Raw genomic sequence first — 18,834 nt, 5'->3', positions numbered from 1 at the left:
AACTAAATTCTGGCCCTCTGCGAAAGCTGTGCACACTTAATGGCAGAGCCACTTTCCAGAGCCCAATCCAAAACTATGTAAGTTAACTGTTTAAAGGAATATGTCCTTATCCTTCTTGTTGTCAGATGGAAAAACTCCATGTCTTCAGCCAGTTTACTCTGAAGTCACTTAAAGCTTTTTAGTGTTTACGGAGTAGAGAGGTTGCCCTGTGGTTAAGAGTGCTGACTGCTCTTCCAGAGAACCCAGGTTCAATTCCTAGAATTCACATGGGACTCACAACTGTTTGTAACTCCAGTTCTAGGGGTCTCCAATAACACTAGGCACATATGCATAGACATACATGCAGGCAAAATACCCATATACATAAAATAATAAAAATTTAAAGAATTTTTTTTTTTAGTTTTTAGAATGATAATGATGTGCTAGTTGTTGCTTATGATTATATATATTTATAAAGCTTGCTACTGCTGGTTAACATGGTAATAGTGTCATAAATGAAATTTTATTATATTTACCTGTACATATTCCATACTTTCATAAGCCACATTTGAATTTTTGTTTTAATTACTTAAAAGCAATTGAAATTAAAATTTTTCCTCAGTTGCTTTAGATGTATGACAAATGCCAATAACCATGTGGTTACTACATTAAGTAGTTAAAATTACAGAACATTTTCATCACAGAAAGTTCTATATACTCTGTAGTCAGTTGTCTAGAATATAGTTGTGAGGACAGAATCAAGGAATAGTATCTTGGGCTCCTGTTCTCCTGGTATTGCAAGATAGTACTAAAGCAGATGTTTGGGGAATGGCTTTTGGTTTTGGTTTTGGTTTTTTAAAGATTTATTTATTTATTTTATGTTAGTACACACACCTGTAGCTGTCTTTGGACACACCAGAAGAGGGCATCAGATCTCATTACAGATGGCCATGAGCCACCATGCGGTTGCTGGGAATTGAACTCAGGACCTCTGGAAGAGCAGTCAGTGCTCTTAACCCGGTTTTGTTTTTTTGAGGCACGTCTCATGTAGTCCAGGCTGAGCTTCAACTCCCTATGTAGCCAAAGGTAATCTCGAACTCCTAATCCTGATGTTTGCACCTCCCCCGCAGAGGCTTAGTAAGTATGCAGCCAGAACTTCGCTCTGTACTTTTTATAGCAATGAAATAGTACTCTCAGAATTCTTTTTACATTATTATGTTAATAGCTTTACTTTTTGGTAGTATTAACTTTCCTCTTGGCTCTCCATTACAAGTAAGTGAATATGGGCTAGGAATGTAACAAGGCTCAGAGCATTTGCCTAGCTTGCACAAGGCCCTGGATCTGTATTCCTTACATCACGCAGACACAGAAACATGTACTTCTTAGTAATGGGCACAAGCACATTGGGTTGCTTTTCACGTCTACATTTAACATTATGTAATACTCACTCTCTTTCTTCTGACTCAGGTAGAAGAGTCAGCAATGATGGGAGTAAGCGCCTATGTGGAGTATCTCCGAGAACAAGAAGTGTCCGAACGATGGTTCCGGTATAATCCCCGCCTCACCTGCATCTACTGTGCCAAATCTTTCAACCAAAAGGGAAGTCTGGACCGCCACATGCGCCTGCATATGGGAATCACACCATTTGTCTGCCGCATGTGTGGAAAAAAGTATACCCGGAAAGACCAGCTGGAATATCACATCCGCAAGCACACAGGCAACAAGCCCTTTCACTGTCACGTTTGTGGCAAAAGTTTCCCCTTCCAGGCCATCTTGAATCAGCACTTTCGAAAAAACCACCCTGGTTGTTTACCCCTGGAAGGGCCTCATAGCATTTCTCCTGAGACTACTGTCACTTCCCGGCAAGCTGAAGAAGGGTCACCTTCACACGAAGAAATAGTTGCTCCTGGAGAATCTGCCCAGGGCTCAGTTTCTACTACTGGGCCAGATTGAAACATCGAGGGGGAGGGGGCAAACCCTCTTCCCCTTTGGGCTGTAACCAGCCCCTATCAGGACCATGGATTGGTACTTAGATTCACAAAATGCCACGTCACTCAACTAGATGTTCCCATGGTTTTGCCAAATTAGAAGACCAACATGCGGAAGGCACTAAAGGCTCTTCTCCTCGTTCTCACCTCATACTTTGGAAAATACGCAAGCAAATCAGCTTCTAATTCAGGGATCAATAGCCTTGGTTTGTTAACTTTATAAGAAAAAAGATGTTTTTAAACAAACTGATCAATGACTCATTTATCTACCAGTCATGATTGAACACCATACTTAGGTCCATATCATCTTGATGGGTGAAATCCCAGATCTAAACAAACGCAGCAGGAGCTTTGGCCAAGTGAAGCAGCCTGCCAGAAGAGAGGAAGGTGGTCACAATGGTGAGAGAGGGGAATCTTTCTTTCCTCTTCCCTGCCAGAGCATGCATTTCCATGTTTAAAGGGGAAAAAAGATGAATACTGGTGGTTCTTAATAGTCTAAAAGGTTAGATTGATGTTACCCTGGTGAGGCATCTAATACTTTGCCTAGTTGTTTCATGCGATCAGTTCAAGGTAGCTAGCTACCTTGGAGTATTCAGCAGGCAGAATCACCTGAAGCACTTGGGGCTTGGAGAAGTAAAATGAGCCCCTAAGCGTTGACAATAGGCACTCATATGAGAGCTTGGGGAAAGGAGCAGGGGAGGAGGTACTTGTATGCTTTGCAGATACTGCACAGCACGGAGCCCACCTGCAGCCTCCTGTTTGGTGTTTGTAAAGCACAGTACTTGCATACACCCTTCCGTGTTACAGAAATGTTTCTAGTTACGAGATTTAACTTGTTAGGCTGACTACCCAAAGTTCATCCTCCTGAGCTCCTAAGTTTCATATAACAGCAATATTTATATCAAAATGTCACTTTCCAGTGAAATGAGCTTGGATTGTATTTTTAAGTCCACAGGTCTCCACATTTGATAACTTTTATATGGGGTTTTTAAACAGTTTTTTTCTGCAATGTTAATAGTTGAAGAGAGATTCAACACTATTGTTCCTATTGCAACCACAGTTTGATTTCCTTCAACATGTTTTATACTTCATATTCTCAGTCCAGTGAAGAACCTCACTTAAGTCTGGGTCTTGGGTATGCAAGTCTATATATAATTCATAAACCAGTTAGCAAAGTGCTGGTGACTCCAAGAGCTATGTTTTTTGGGTTTTTTTGTTGTTCTTGTTGTTGTTGTTGTTTTTAAATAATACACTACAGGGCACTTCATCATGCACAATCATGTTGCAATAAATGATCTAGGGATCAATTCTTATCAGGTGTGGTTATACTATCATTCCTAAGATTTTTAAAACTTCAAGGAGCTTTTTTAGTGATCTTGAGTTTTCTGAGATTCTTAACCCAGCTCTGAAAGAATTTACCAAACACACAGAGCTTTATATGCCCATCTTGCATGCAGAGAGAGAGGAGAAATATTAAATGATACAGGCAAATGAATGCCTGCACTCTACCATGCAAATAGAAGTCTCTAGCTTGAGGAATTTTAAGAGAATATTTAAATGTATAATTGTTTTGGTACAGAGATGTGGATGATTCTAAGAGATCTGGGAGTTGGGCTGGTCCTACCTGCATTAGTGAGCCATTTATGAGAATGTGAAGCTTGTGTGCTCCTTCCTGTGAGCACTCTGTGGTATGTGAAAAGGTGGGGGGAAAGCCATTTTTTAATAAGAAACTGGAAAGCGGAGGGTGGCTTTGAACAATCTGAGAATCAGATATACTGTATCACTAGAGAAAGATTTTCTCTTCTGAAGAAGTATAGACATTCATCTTTTAAAGGAATATGTGGTACTCCACTTGAAGAGCCTGCCCTTAAAAGCAGCACTGGTGAGTAGTGTCTCTTCTCTGATAATCACAGGCAGGTGTCTTGCTACTTAGTTGGGCAACAGCATGATAAAGTGAAAACTGTCTCCTAGAGCCACCTTAGGGACTACTGTGCTCTGGGGCATCCAAACAGAGCTGAAGTTGTACGGAAACTTTTTAGTTTGTACTTGAGGCCTTCAGTGGACAGATGTTATCATTACTGATCAGGCAGGTAGCTGACACATACAGGAGAGGCTGCTTCAGATGGATTTTTTTTTAAGCCAACCAAAAATATAAGTCTACCCTACTTTTGAGAAGTTAAGTTATATGCTAAAAGTTGTTTTTTGCATTAATAGCTTTTTAGGTGATATGTGAGAAAAACTGAGCTTTCAACTATTACCAAATTATAATGGTAAAGTGCAGTCATTTCTGTAAAAAGAAACTTGGAGCACTTACCAACACTCGATCCAAGGTCAGGCACAAGCCCCTTGAATGGGTAGAGACTGTCGAATTCACGTAGAAATGTTAGGCATGCTTGGTGGGTTCCCTTCCATTTTCACTCATTTCTAATAGGGTTTTACTGTACTAATACTGTGAACAGAGTGCTTTGGGTCCTATGACCACATCAGCACAATCTTCTTTGCTGGTTCTCTCCTCTAATTGGCCTAGCCAGAGCCATGAAATTCATGAGACTTCTAGCCAGGCTACCTTTGAAACAAACTAAAGTTTGCAAAAATAATCTCGTGTTTTAGTTAGAAGTGATAGCATTCTGAATATCCAGGATCCGTATCCAGATCCACTGTGACACTGGCCTACTTCTTTGCTAACATCGCTGTAGGGTCATAAGGGTTAGTAGTATACTGTGTATATTAATGATTATTGGTGCGTACAAGGCATATGCTCTTGTACTAAATGGACTATGGCTGATGCTGATACTTACTACCAAATCTTGACTTGCACACGTCACCTTGTGAGGGGAACTACATTAGCAATGAGAGCTAAATCATCAGTAGGTAACGTAATGCCATGAAATTGCAGTATTAGGACTCTTATCATACAGTGGCACTTAGCAACAGAGGAGCTATCCAGTGTTCTGAGCAAAAGCAGAGAGTTGGCCACGTGTGTATCTGTCTTCACTCTAAATAGACTTTTTATTCTCTCTGAATTCCGATACTGACATAAACTATGGCATTCACATGGCAGTATCACTGTATTTACGCAGAAAGGCTCTTCCTAATGAATTCTTCTCTTTTTTACTCAGAACCATAATTACCTCTAAACTGAGTTGAATTTTATTTTACATAAATTTCAAGTGACTCCATAGTTTGTTTTTGTTTTGTTTTGTTTTTAGATATTTGAGACAGGGTCTTGATGTATATATATATATATACACACACACACACTTACACATATACATACATACAAGCCCTTTGCCATCCTGGTCCTCACTATATAGCCCAGTAGGGCTTTGACCTCATAAGTACTGAGATTACAGGAATATACCACCACACTCGGCCCCATTCCATTTCATTGTACTAAGGAACTAAATCTAATCTTAATGACATAACACTGATTAGTCTATAAAGTTCAAAGAAGAAAGAAAGCAGTTAAGAAAAGTGTTCTTGTATTTTTGCATTTTCATTTGTTTCCAGTTCTCTTCCCATCAATGAAATGGTTTTCCAAAGATGGTATGGTAGACTGTCCATCTTCTTCATAGTGGAAATCCAGCTTCCACTGGATTTGTCTGGTGGAAGAGTGATATTTGTAACTTCATTTTAAATGGTTAAGTAGTCCTTTGTCCAAGAAATAGCTTTGACAGAGTCTTACTACTAACTCACACTGGTTTCTTTTTTTTTTTTAACCTGTATAAATTGTTTTTTGTTTAACAAGAAGGTCTAATTGAAAGAAATAGAAGCAGTGGAAAATGGAAAGACTTAATTGTAGTAGAAAAGCACTTAATCAGAAAGATTTGAAATCCTGGAGGATAAGCAAGAAGGGGTCATTTGTTTGGGTTTTTTCTCCCAAATATGTTCTTTATCTGATTAGTATACTTATTTATTCAAGGAATATTGATTGAGTCTTTACTGAGCAGTCTTTGGAAGTGGAGCTTTTTACATAGGCCACAATGAAAAAGAATTTCAGATACTAAAATTATTTTCATACCTGAGAGTTAGGAAAGGAACAGCAATCGGTTGCCAGGTAAATCATTGAGTTTGAGTGTAGCTCTCAGCCAATCAGATCCCTAGGGATTGAGTCAGAATAGGGTTCAGCAAACCATGGCCTTTAAGTGAAATACAAAGGTTTATATGAAGAACAGTATGTCCAAACACCTATGGACTTAGGTATCGTTTATGGTTTCTTTATACTGTAATAAAATTGAGTCCGTGGCCAGCAAAGCCTAATGTCTGGAAGGGGTCAGAGGTTTGCCATCTTCTGGCGTCCTTTCAAAGATTGACTACAGATGATTTCTCCTGACATTTCGCCCTTAGCGTAGTTTGGTAGAGGCTTTAATTTCACGGTCTTATCTGCATCTGGTACTTAAGAATGTGTCATTGTTGTCTAGATCCCCATAAGCCCTCTTGGTGTTTCTTGTGCTTGATTGTCATTCCAAAGGGTATTTAGAATGAATTATAAACCAAAAGGAATCAGGATTATGATTTGTTCTTGTCTAAAAGGTTTAAGTAGATTAAGTTTAGAATAGTTGTTTGTAACAGGATATTTCTTATTTGGCTACCCTGTTCGAAGTTTTATGTTTTTATAAGTAAGTTTTGCCATTTTTTGATCTTGCTTTAACTGATTTGTGTAATAACCTCCCTAGAGTTAAAGGACAGTCTCTGTTCCAGATAGATATAACTGCTTGTGGTAACTCTTGCCTATAATCCCAGCACTTGGGAGGGAAGGGGAAGGTGAGGATCAGGAGGTCAGAGTTATCCCTGGCTACATAAGAGGTTGAGGGTAGCCATGGCTATGTGAGACTCTGTCTCTATTTATCAGATGTACTGTTTTTCTAGATTAGACACCCATACTTCATTTTAATTTTAATTAAGCAAATTCACTCTGTCCTTGTGTGGACTAATAAAAAGTCCAAAATCTTTCTATCTTTTTCTCCTGTAGGTTTTCAAACATAATAAAACATCTGGATTTCAAATTTTTCTTAGGCCCATTCTTGCATATCTGCTATTACCTTACTTGTGTTTTTTTTTTTTGGTTTTTTTTTTTCGAGACAGGGTTTCTCTGTATAGCTCTGGCTGTCCTGGAACTCACTTTGTAGACCAGGCTGGCCTCGAACTCAGAAATCCGCCTGCCTCTGCCTCCCAAGTGCTGGGATTAAAGGCGTGCGCCACCACGCCCGGCTTACCTTACTTGTTAAAATACATATAGAACCATTACATATTTGCTTTGTTCATCCTTAGTCTTATATAAGATGCAGAGAAATGTAAAATTTTAGTTGTGGGGATCGAGAAATGGCTCAGCGGTTAAGAGCACTGACTGCTCTTCTGAAGGTCCTAGTTCAAGTCCCAGCAACCACATGGTAATGATGGTTGCTCACAACCATAAGTAATGAGATCTGGGGCCCTCTTCTAGGGTGTCTAAAGATAGCTACAGTGTACTTACATATAATAAATTAATGAATCTTTAAAAAAATTTTAACTGTGGTCATAGAAATGCTTGCAAGAGGAAAATATGACTTCTCCCCATTTGGAAATAAGACAAGGCCTTCAGAGTTTTATTTGGGCAAAGTTTTCTAGACTGTGCTAATTCAGTATGGTGAGCTTGATTTGTTGTTATAAACCCTATCCTTGTAGATAAAAGTGGGATGAGTCATTAGTCTCCATGCACAACTTGGGTTTGGTTTGGTTGTTACATTTTGTGACAGGGTCTCTCTCACTATGTATATCTCTGACTGGCCTGGAACTGCCTATGTAGATTAGACTGGCCTGGAACTCAGAGATCTTTCTGCCTTCCAAGTGCTGGGACTAAAGGCATGTGTCTCCATGGTTGGCCACCTCTTTGTTCTTAAAGTTGCCTTCTAATAAGATATTACTATGTTTTATGTGATATAGTAGCCTATGAAGAATAGATAATCCTCATTATAAAGTTTCAGGCTATTCATTACACTTAGCACATTACACTTGGTAATAATGGGTTTTCTAATTGACCTGGGTGGGACATGCCACTTGGAAGACATTGCTGCAGATAACTGAACATCCAGCTGTACTCTCTTTGAGTTCTTGCTAATAGATGTCATTTAAATAGGAGCCAGTTGAAAGCATTGACATTTACCAAGCATTACGACTAATTCTCAATATCTTTGCTTCTTTGCTTTCCAAATTTTTCCTGGTGTTTAGATCAGGATTTTTAAATAGTGCTTTTCCCCAGGCTTGTGTTTTTACCTAGATAGTAAGTAGGCTTTCTTCCTCTGGACAGGCCAAAGTATCAATAAGTTGGAACACCTGAGCTTGTTGCATTACAAAGAAAGTAATTATTGCTAGGGACAGTGACCTTAAACCCTTAGAGATGTCTGTGCAGGTCATCTACTTTTGTTGTGTTGGAAGACCATTTTTTTCTCAAATGATACATACACAACAATGCTGGAAAGACAAATACTATCTGAAATCCACATTGAAGGCAGAGTGTGGTGGGGGGTGGAAGGGAGCTTTTCTTTCTTTCTTTCTTTCTTTCTTTCTTTCTTTCTTTCTTTCTTTCTTGTTTTGGTTTTTCAAGACAAGGTTTCTCTGTGTAGCCATGGCTGTCCTGGAACTTACTCTGTAGACCAGACTGGCCTCAAACTCAGAAATCCGCCTGCCTCTGCCTCCCAAGTGCTGGGATTAAAGGCGTGCGCCACCACGCCCAGCTGGAGGGAGCTTTTCTAATGCTTGATATTTTGTGTCTACTCAGTAGGTCCTGTGGAAGAGGCTCAAGTGTCCCACCCAGTTAAGGTAGTCTTACATTGAGCATAATTTAAAGCCCTGACTCTTAGGATGTGGATTAGTCTGTAATGCCAGAAGTATCTCACGGAAGGAAACATATGCAATTACTTGTCTTCACTATATGTAGGAGACTTCCATTAAAGAAATATTAAGTACTTTTTGATACCAGACAATGTGCTTGGAGTTTTTCAGACAAAACAAGCTTTAATTAGTTGTGACTTACCCATTCTTTTGTTTTTCTCTCCAGGTAGCCCTGGCTGTCCTAGAACTCACTACATATACCAAGCTGGAACTCATAGACTTCTGCCTGCCTTTGCCTCCTGAGTGTTGGGATTAAAGGCAAGCTCTACCATGTGCAACAGGGCTTCCCATTTTGAGAGTCAAGTAGGTTTTACTTAATGAGAGTCTGATACATGAATTTTTAGAAAGCTTGCACTTTTTACTATAGAGAAGTTCTAAAAAAAACAAAGTCCTTAACTATACTGTGAGCTCTACTAGCATACTACATTTATGTCAAGATATGCCTAAGATAATAATAGTAATACTAAAAACAGCCAATTTTTTGAATGTTTATGTACAAGATACAGTTCTATTAATTAACTTATCCTCATGTCAGTCTGTTAAGATCATTGTTATCATCTTAGAATGACACACTTTGTCTTTACATAGGCGATCTAACACCTGATACTCAGAACAGCCTCTAGTGCCTTTCGTGAGTAAAACTATGGCACCTTTTATAGATGAAAAAACTGATGAGCCTAGGGGTACATAAGATGAAGGTCAGATATTTACCAATCCAGTTCCAAAGTCCAGGCTACCTCCACTATCGCGCTTTTACTTCCTGTACAGTACCTACTAATGTTCCTACTTTTAGTAAAAAAAAAAAAAAAAAAAAAAGAAGTTGAGGAGGTGGTTAAACTGGTCTGAAAGGTTCAAGATGATGTCACGTGTGCCTGGTGTATAGGAACCTGAAAAGCTGGGCCTGGCTTTTTCATTGAGTTTCAAGGATTCTCCATGGTAGTTGGACTTCTTTTTGTTCGGTTTTTGGTTTTTGGTTTTTTTTTTTTTTTTAAGATTTATTTATTTATTACATGTAAGTACACTGTAGCTGTCTTCAGACACTCCAGAAGAGGGCGCCAGATCTCATTACGGATGGTTGTGAGCCACCATGTGGTTGCTGGGATTAGAACTCTGGACCTTCAGAAGAGCAGTCGGGTGCTCTTACCCACTGAGCCATCTCACCAGCCCTTGTTTTTGTTTTTTGAGAAAGGGTTTCTCTGTGTAGCCCTGGCTGTCCTGAAACTCGATCTGTAGACTAGCCTGGCCTCCCACTCTGCCTCCCAAATTCTGGGATTAAAGATGTGGGCCTCCGCCACTCAGCAGGTAGTTGGACTTTTAACATGGCAGCTTAGGCTGGGCAGAAGATGCCAGTCTTCTTAAAGGCCAGGCCTCCAGTCATCACGGGGTCACTGCCATACTTTAGTAAGCGCTGAGCCTAGACCCTAGGGGAGAGGAAGTACCTAACCTTTATGAAAGACATACGGAGAGTGGAGACCTTGTTAAATTGTTTACAGGTAACTTTAGGCTGATATTTTCTCCTAAACCTTTTGCAGTCAGTTTTGGTTGGTTTGTTTGTTTGTTTGTTTGTCTGTTTGTTTGTTTGTTTTGTCTCTAATATTTAGGAAATTTTTCCCCATGTTTGGTTTGACTTTTCTTATTGTACAAAATCAAAAGACCCCTAAGTTTTTCATTAAAATACCCAGGTAGCTCTCAGGTTTCTAGACCATTTCCCACAGCCCTTCTAAGAAAAATTCAACTAAGCTTGTTGTTTTAAATGGTTTCTAAACTCAGGAGACCCACATAGTCAACTTTGCTTATTTCCTGTGCCAATTAGCAGACAAGGGTGGTTGTCTCTCTACTGTTTTTTTTTTTAATTAGATATTTTCTTTATATACATTTCAAATGCTAGCCCAAAAGTTCCCCCTCCCTTATCCCTCCCCCTGCCCTGCTCCCCTACCCACCCACTCCCACTTCTTGGCCCTGGCATTCCCCTGTACTGGGGCATATAAAGTTTGCAAGACCAAGGGGCCTCTCTTCCCAGTGATGGCCGACTAGGCCATCTTCTGCTACATATGCAGCTAGAGACACGAGCTCTGGAGGTATTGGTTAGTTCATATTGTTGTTCCTCCTATAGGGTTGCAGTCAGTTATTAATACCATTGAAGCCATTTATTCCATCTGCTGTGTGACAGTAAAAGATCTAGAAGGAGAATGAGACAAATGCCTGAGACTCACTTTATTAGTTACAGCCTTCTTTCAAGTTCCACACACTTTAAAGCACTTGTTCCTTTCCCACTCTATACTTTGTTATGGGATTTTGCTGTGGTTGCTGTGAAGCCACAATAGCTATGCATGCTAAGCCAAAAACACTCGTAGGAAATAAAAGACGTATTACTGTTTGAGATTTTGATTTATTGGAGACAGCTGCATTTATGTTTATAAATAGGTGGGAAATTCCTATGATATGAAAATATATGGCTACTAAATCATTTCAGGAATTGCTATTGTGTGGCTTGCTAGCCTATTATTAAGACCATAAGAGGTTCTTGTACTGTTGTCTCTTACATGCCAGGCAAGTGCTCTAACCATTGAGCAACATCTCCAGCTCACCACAGTCAGTTTTGCCTACTGCCTACTTGTCTTATGCCATCTCTACCCACCACTTCTCCTCTTGTATAATTTTATGCTTAAAGATGAATTAATTGGCCGATCCCATTCTTACTGTTTTTCTTACAGCAAAGTCAGTTGCCCAATTGTGTGTATTAGCTTCTCTCATTCAGAGTCACAGATCGTTGGTGATTTTTGAAGCTGGGGTTGTCAGATTTATAATGCTTTACTTAAACCTCTGCTGACTTAAGATAATTAGGCTAGAAAACTTAAACTAGTCCTGCGTTGAGAAGAAGATGGTAGAGAATAAATTGTACTCTGCTAAGTACCCCCAAACCAATAATACTCATAAGAGAAAAAATGTTTGAGATACCAAGTGAGTAGCTTCCCAGAGAAATAGCTTCTAGCCCATCATTTCTAGTTCTCATGGAGTCCAGTGATCTCTGCTGCTAAATGAGGCCTAGGGAAATAGAGGGGTACTAGGAACCAAAGGCATAATTTAAGACCGTGTAAAATGCTAGGAACTGGGGGGAAAGAGGAAAAAGAAAAACAGAAAACCCCATAGTGCAGTTAGAGAGCCAGGGGTGGAGTGGAGATTAATTAGGTTTTATCGTGTAAAGAAGAGGGGACTTTTTAATGAATATAAGGAATAGAACTTAATTTAAAACTTTTTAAATATTCATTTCCACCCTGATATAATCCACTTACCTCTGTCTTTCTTAAATAACTTTGAAATTACAGTCCCAGGAAGTGACAATTTTACTGTGATAACCTGTCATAACTGGCATGCTGTACTCACTGAGAACGCCTCTGGAATCTCTGTGGTCATTGGATGGCTACATAGGAAAGGAACAGGTGAGCAAAGGAGGGTCCTACAGATTGACAATCTTCTCTTTCCTTTCAGCGACACAGTCACACCAGCTGGAGTACGTAGCCACTACCTGAGGGTTAGAGTTCTGCCTGTAGCCTCATCTTGAAGCAGATGCTGATGACATTTGAGAATGACGTGTTTCCTATAAGTCATAGAAGCCCAACTGTAGTGGTTAAGAACCACTCAAAGCAGAGATGCTATGCAGGGAACAAAGCTTAAATGTGTTTCCTCTGGAAGCCACATTACTAAAGAGGTCACAAAAAGTGTACCAAAAGTCCACCTCTGAAGTGCTATTAGGTGGCAGGCATATTTAGCATTTATACGGAGTTTCTAGTATTTTTACAAAAATGATTTTAAATCTGGTAATGAGTTTTGTTGTTGTTCTTTAATGAGCCTGTTTTCTTTTTGGAAAAATGGCTCAATAAAAATATCACTAAAGAATTCAATTGTATATGCATGTGCATTAAACACAGAATGGTATACTGAAGATAGTTCACACAAATAATTTTATGGGAAGTTTAGCTATTTTCTTAATGTCTTTTTCATAATGTATGTTTATAAATATATTTACTCACCCACCATGATCTTGGTAGCTTAGAAGCATTTTGTTAGCTGTGTTGTAGTAAAAATTAAATTCTTAGCATAGTAGGCTTTAAGAGCTTTTGTTAACTTTGTATTTGGACTGAAAAAAATATTTCTTGCACTTTCTATTTATAAAGATGTTATAACACATCTAACAGCGCATCTGGTTTTTTTGTTTTGTTTTGTTTTTTAAGAGCAGCAGATGTAAGTATTCAAGTGAAATATATGCTTAAGGCCCTGGCAAAAGAAAATATGCTTATAGCTACCTGAGAAAGGCTAGGGATCAGTACACAGCAATTAGCCTGAAAGCAGCTGTTGGGATGAACACACTGTGGCTGTGAATTGCAGTATTGCTGTGAGTTACTGGGTGTTTGTGTGCCTATACGGAAAAGGTGTTTAATGAAGGCAGATGGTCAGCGTAGACTATCCTACCTCCCAGCAAATACTGAGCATATTCAGGATTTCCCTGCAGCCCTGGCACAGGGGCTTGGCTCCTCAGCCAGCCTACCCCCATTCCTTTCTCTATACATTTCAGCTCCTCTACCTCTGGGCATTTTGCTGAAGAAATAGGGTGTAGCTTTCTATAGCAAGCAGAAGAAAGCTAGACTCAAAATACAGAGGCTATAATGCAGATGTTAATGTTTGATTGTTGTTGCCCAAAGTCTTTCACTTGTCTGTTAGAGGTAGGCTTTGTTGTGTGTTCTTGCCCATGCACATATGCTGTGTTTTCCTATGTTGCCCAAGCTGGCCTCAAACTCTCCATCCTCCTGAATCACCCTCCATTTTTGCTGTCTCTTTGTGATGTTCCCAAGGCAGACCCTCAGGCCTTGCTTTGTAGCTCAGGCGGGCCTTCAACTCTCACTGTTCCTGCCTTGGCCTCTCGCTTGCTGACACTACCAGCATGTGCCTCAGCATCCTCCTCATGTGTTTGTTCTTACAGATTCCCAAACTCTGTTGAATGGCGTGTTTCACTTCATTCCTCTTCTTTCATTGCTGCTGTTGGCAGTTTATTTGTAGAGACTGGAGTATTAGCCATGTGTTCCTGATAATGAGCCTACTGTCAGTATCTTACATGGGTATATATGACAAGGATTCTTGGGATGATCTATTTGCTTCTAATTACTCCAAAAAAAAAAAAAGAGAGAGAGAGAGAGAGAGAGATGTCCCGGGCAGTGGTGGCACACGCCTTTAATCTCAGCACTTGGGAGGCAGAGGCAGGCAGATTTCTGAGTTTGAGGCCAACCTGGTCTACAGAGTGAGTTCCAGGACAGCCAGGGCTACACAGAGAAACCCTGTCTTGAAAAACAGAAACAAAAAGAGGTGTGCTTTTTAAAATGCCACCTAGTCAGAACTGGTTTCTACTTGAGGTGCTAGTTCCCAGAGCAAAGTCAGCTTTCCTACCTTTGGAACATTTGTAACAGCTGAGAAGCAACTAACAGATGTCCTGGAATGTCTTCACCTTTTCATTCAACTTCTCTGTGTGGCTACAATGTCTAAACGCAGCAATTCTCTGGTTAGAGATAAAAATTAGAATTCTCCATTTTCAGATCTTTAGGTGTTTGCAGTGTTTTCTGGGTACAGTTTTCTTTCCTTGTGACACTATCGGTAGGGCAGATAGGAAATACAGATAATGTGAAATTCCCAATAGGGAGAGAAGCACTCCACAAAAGTGACTGTGAGCAGTTTCTGAGTAAACCCAGTGTGAGAGAAAGATGAGTTAAACCTGTGAGTCTGTTCACCACAACTGCTTACTGCTAAACCGGAGAGTCGTTCTCAGTCTGCGGGCCGTGCTAGCATGGCAGGCTCAGGACTTAAGTTGTGCTTAGGAAAGCTCTCCCTCCTGCTTACAGCTTGTATGATGTTTTATTCTAGGCCTACCCTGTTGTCTTGGTATAAATCATTCTTTAAAACACATATTTAATTCTTACTTAATAGTACTTTATTGTCAGTGTGGTTACCTATTTGGTTAAACTAATATTTGGAGAAATAAAGAGTGCCCAGGTAATTTTCTTGAGTTATATCAAATTCATGAATGTAGACGGAAACAGTCTTCCCCTCTTCCTCTGGCTTGGATGAGCACTGAGCCTTTGTGACACCCCTTCCAGACATCATTTCCATCTGACTGGTCTGCTGTGCAACCCGGGCTTCAGAAAGATGGCTAGGGACAGCATGGGAGTGCAGTGGCTGCTTTGGTATCGCACTCCTGTTTAGCATGCACAAGACCCTGTGTGCAGTCACCTGAGCAACGACAGAAACCTGCCCGATGATTCTGATGTACAGCCAGGGCTGAAATTCACTTAGTGAGGACTCACTTGTGGTCTTGGACAGGATAACCTCAAACTAGCATTATCTCGTTCTCTTTCTCCCACTCTCCAAGTGAAATGAAGGTGTCTGGGCTTTGCTTTAGAGGGCAGGGTTGAGGTTTGGTTTGGTTTGGTTGAAAAGAGAAAGAACTCCTTGGAGTCGAAGGGACTCTGGGAGAGAAATGCCAGGAGCTAGTTTCCTTGACACTGTAACCTTTACTGCTTGCTCTTGGCAAAAGCTGACAGTGGGCCAGAGTGCAGGCTCATCTTCTCAGAGTAGGTCTGGAAAAAATGTTATGATCCATCCGGTATCCTCCGTGCCAAATATAAAGTGTGCATATGTACACAAAAGCAGTTTCCCAGCCTGTTCTCTATAGAGTCCTTTTCCTCTGCATGTGAGATTTGAGTGGTAACTGCTCAATTCTGATAGCTAAAATAGAGCAGCCCTTCAGTGTCCTGATTAAAAACAGACCCGCAAAGCCACGCTCAAGCTGACTTTGGGCTACTATTCTTTGTGAAACAAACAGGTAGTATTGTCACTTATGGAGAAAAGAATAGCCCTGTCTAGAGTGACCAGGACACTTCTGATTATTTGTCTAAGCCTGGTAGGATTTATCAAGTGACTCTTGACTTCTTAGCTGTTGCTTTCTGAATGAAATGAACTCTAAGGCTTAAATATTTCTGACTAGGGTGTGAAGTGAGTCTCCTTAACACCTCCCCATCTAGGATGTTAGAAGGCCCGACCCAGTCATTCCCAAAGGAAATTGCCCAGCTTCCATTCTCACCCTGAGTAGAAAATCTGTGTAACAGATGACAGTTTACTGCCTGCTGTGGCAATGAGGAGGGAACCACCTTTGAAAGAACTACACGAAGCTTCTAGCTGCTGGGGGAAGTGTGCTTTCCAACTGATCGTTTGCACTAAGGAAGTAGGTGGTGTAGACAGGAAGAAAAGGTAGGTAAAGGAAAAGCTTGATTTGAGCAGAATGTGAACACTTATTCTAAGTAGCATAAGTCCTTGGCCTGCGTAGCTCTAAGCACAACATCTGAGAGAACTGTCGCCCTGCCTTAGGATGGCTTGCTGAAGACTTCCTGGTCGTAAGTAGGATAGGAAGGTGGTTTCTAGAAGGGGTGTTCATGCTGGAGAACATGGTGGAGTACTGTGAAATTTTATGCAGTTTATGCAAATTATACCACACTGGACTTTCAGCTTTTTGAAGGGACAAAAGACAAAGGTGGGGGAGTGGTGGGAAAAGGTAAGCGTCAGCATTTGATATTTTGAGCAAGAGTAAAAATTTCTACCACAAATGTAAAGTCAGATCATCTTCTGCCCTAATGTGTTGTCTTGCTCATTCACTCACTCACTCACTCATTCCCCCTCCTTTGCCCCATAGCTCTGTCCTTTTAGTACTGGGTGTTGAGCCCAAGAATCTGGAGCATGCTGGGTAAGCACTCTGCCACTGAACTGTCATTCCAGATCCAAAGCTTTCTGCAACAGCTAAGCAAGTGCTGGTCTGATCCCAGTGTGACCCCCTCGCTCCATCCCCTGGTCCTTGAGGAAAGCAAGTGCCATCAGAGCTATAGGCCAAGGAAGTGCGCTCCGCACTCCCAGGGTCTGTTTTCACCTGCTGGTCTGCTCACAGCTTTGGCCTCCTCACTGTTTTATGTTCTAATGGATCGATTACTCAGGACTCAGTCGCTTCCTTTTCCTTTAAGACGTCTTAGTAACAGTGCTCTGGACCGAGGGTCCTCAGTCTCCCTAAGTGAGGGAGGGAAAGTGCATTGGCAGAGCGCTTACATTTCCTGGTGCCTGTCGTTTAGGGTGGGCTACTCAGGCACTGCCTATGAAAGGCAGAGGAGGTGAGGGCAAGAGAGGAACAGCAATGCAGCAGACCTTTGATTCCCTTCAGATAGACCTATTCTGAAGGAAGGAACGATACCCAACTCTTCTCTCTGGTGCTTATTTAACGGGTGACAGCTGACTCCCGGCTACCTGTCCCTGGCACTGTGCCTTCCCACTGGTCACTGTGAAAAATAGATCACACTGGACTGAGAGGCCAGCACCCAGGACAAGATCCCTCTTCTTCTCTTGAGCCCATTGCTTCTTCGCACAGCTTCTAATGTAGCATTAACTTCTCTTTGAGAACGTCGGGGGGTTCATCCCAAGAAGCCGCCGTAAAACAGAGGGAAACAAAATGAGATTTGGGTTATAGTTGTCACATTACGAAATCACAAAAAGATTTCACTTCAGCTGCTATTGAGTGACAGTGGGAATCAAACTGCAGCCTCCTCCTGTTTCTGAAGCTGACACAATAGCATTTGAAAGCAGCAGGTATCTCACTAGTCTCCACTAGTTCCTCAAGGAGAGTCTGTACTGAAAGAGACAATCACTTTCTAAAACCTTGGTCCTGGGTGGGAATGGGGTAGATTATTGTTAACTCCCAGTCTGTTTTCTCCCTATGAAAAGAGTCTAACACTTGAGATTTGTGTCTTACATCTGCAGCAGTTATGCTGTTAATAGTAAAGATGCCTGAGAAAGTACCGCAGGGTAGCGCTCCCATACCTCTGAGAAGGCGGGGCTGGCTATGTGCATCTTGTCTCCTAAGACTCTTGTTTTCTGTTGTGACCTTAACTATAAATACCTATATATAGGAGTAGGATGTTCTCCCCCCAGCCTCCTTCAATCATCACGTGTGAACCCTCCCTTCCCCTTTACTGAAAAAACAAAAAAACAAAAACAAGAAGTATGCACTTTAGTTCCTAAGGAGTGTGGCTGAAGCCGGATCACTCAGGAGGGAAGTTGAGGGAAAACTGTTGCCAGACCTTGTTGGGTTTAACCACATTTCTTTGTACTTTACCCCATAGTGCTGGGGATTGAGCCCAGGGCCTTACATATGCTAGGCAGCTGCTGCTCCAGAATCAAATATCTTAATGTGAACACAAAATAACACGTTTTTAAAGCTGTCCCCAAGTGCTCCCTGCCAAAGGGCAAAAGAACCACTAAATAAGAGTTCAAAATACCTACCCTGATTTTGGAATTTTTTTTCTGGGGGAAATTTTATTTTCACTGAATTATTTTTTTAGCTGCCAAATTATATCTTAAAAAATCGTGTTTTGTGGTAAGTTCCTTTTTCTTTTCTTTCTTCTTTTTTTTTTTTTTTTTTTGAATAAAAAAATCAAGCGAAAACAATGGCACTAAAATATTACCCAGAATTGTGTCACATCTAAGTACTGGGCTTGGTTCCCCCTGTGTGACAGGGGACCCTGACTCTCCTCCTGTAGATTGTGTCTTTCCTTGGACAAGCCAATCGTTCTTGGGCGGGCAGCATGTCTCCTAAAGCCCCTGGAGCCCTATTGTGTCGGGGAGGGGGGGGAGGGCACGGGGGTCAAGGGAGGGGGAGATTCAAAGAAGAGTTAAGATGTGGGTTTATATAAACATATTTAAAGCAGTTAGCAAAAGCTTTCTCGTTGAACAGCTTTAAGAACAATGTGAATGAAATCTTAGCAACTTGGCTAGTAATCTGAGAAGTCTATTAATGTATACTTGAAATTGTTTGTATAAAAATGCATTTCTCTTTATTTTGACACTGTGTATAAGAACATTATGCATGTGAGTGGTTTGAGAAATAAAACGTTTAATACTCTTATTTGAATCTCTG

General features: G+C 40.8%; 1 protein-coding gene across 4 annotated transcripts in view; it reads left to right on the top strand.

The window, feature by feature from the left end:
* The window catches only part of Zbtb37 (zinc finger and BTB domain containing 37), a 32,893-nt gene extending 14,343 nt beyond the window's left edge, over positions 1–18,550 (top strand). For 2 of the 4 annotated variants that reach the window (XR_003836758.2, XR_015048049.1), the window contains exons 5-6: positions 1,447–2,366; positions 9,004–18,550. Coding sequence is in view for 1 of the 4 variants with exons in the window: in XM_029477927.2 (XP_029333787.1) it covers positions 1,447–1,932 (486 nt within the window). In the remaining 3 variants the exon portion in view is untranslated. Of the gene's footprint in view, positions 1–1,446; positions 7,039–9,003 lie in introns of those variants that run through there. The other 2 variants (XR_015048050.1, XM_029477927.2) reach the window with 2 other exon arrangements.
* The last annotated feature ends 284 nt before the right edge of the window (positions 18,551–18,834 follow it).

This window comes from Mus caroli, unplaced genomic scaffold (assembly GCF_978045245.1).
Source record: "Mus caroli unplaced genomic scaffold, Mus_caroli_1 scaffold_1, whole genome shotgun sequence".
In the NCBI taxonomy this organism is placed as follows: Eukaryota; Metazoa; Chordata; class Mammalia; order Rodentia; family Muridae; genus Mus; species Mus caroli.
This window is presented reverse-complemented; position numbering and strand designations above follow the sequence as displayed.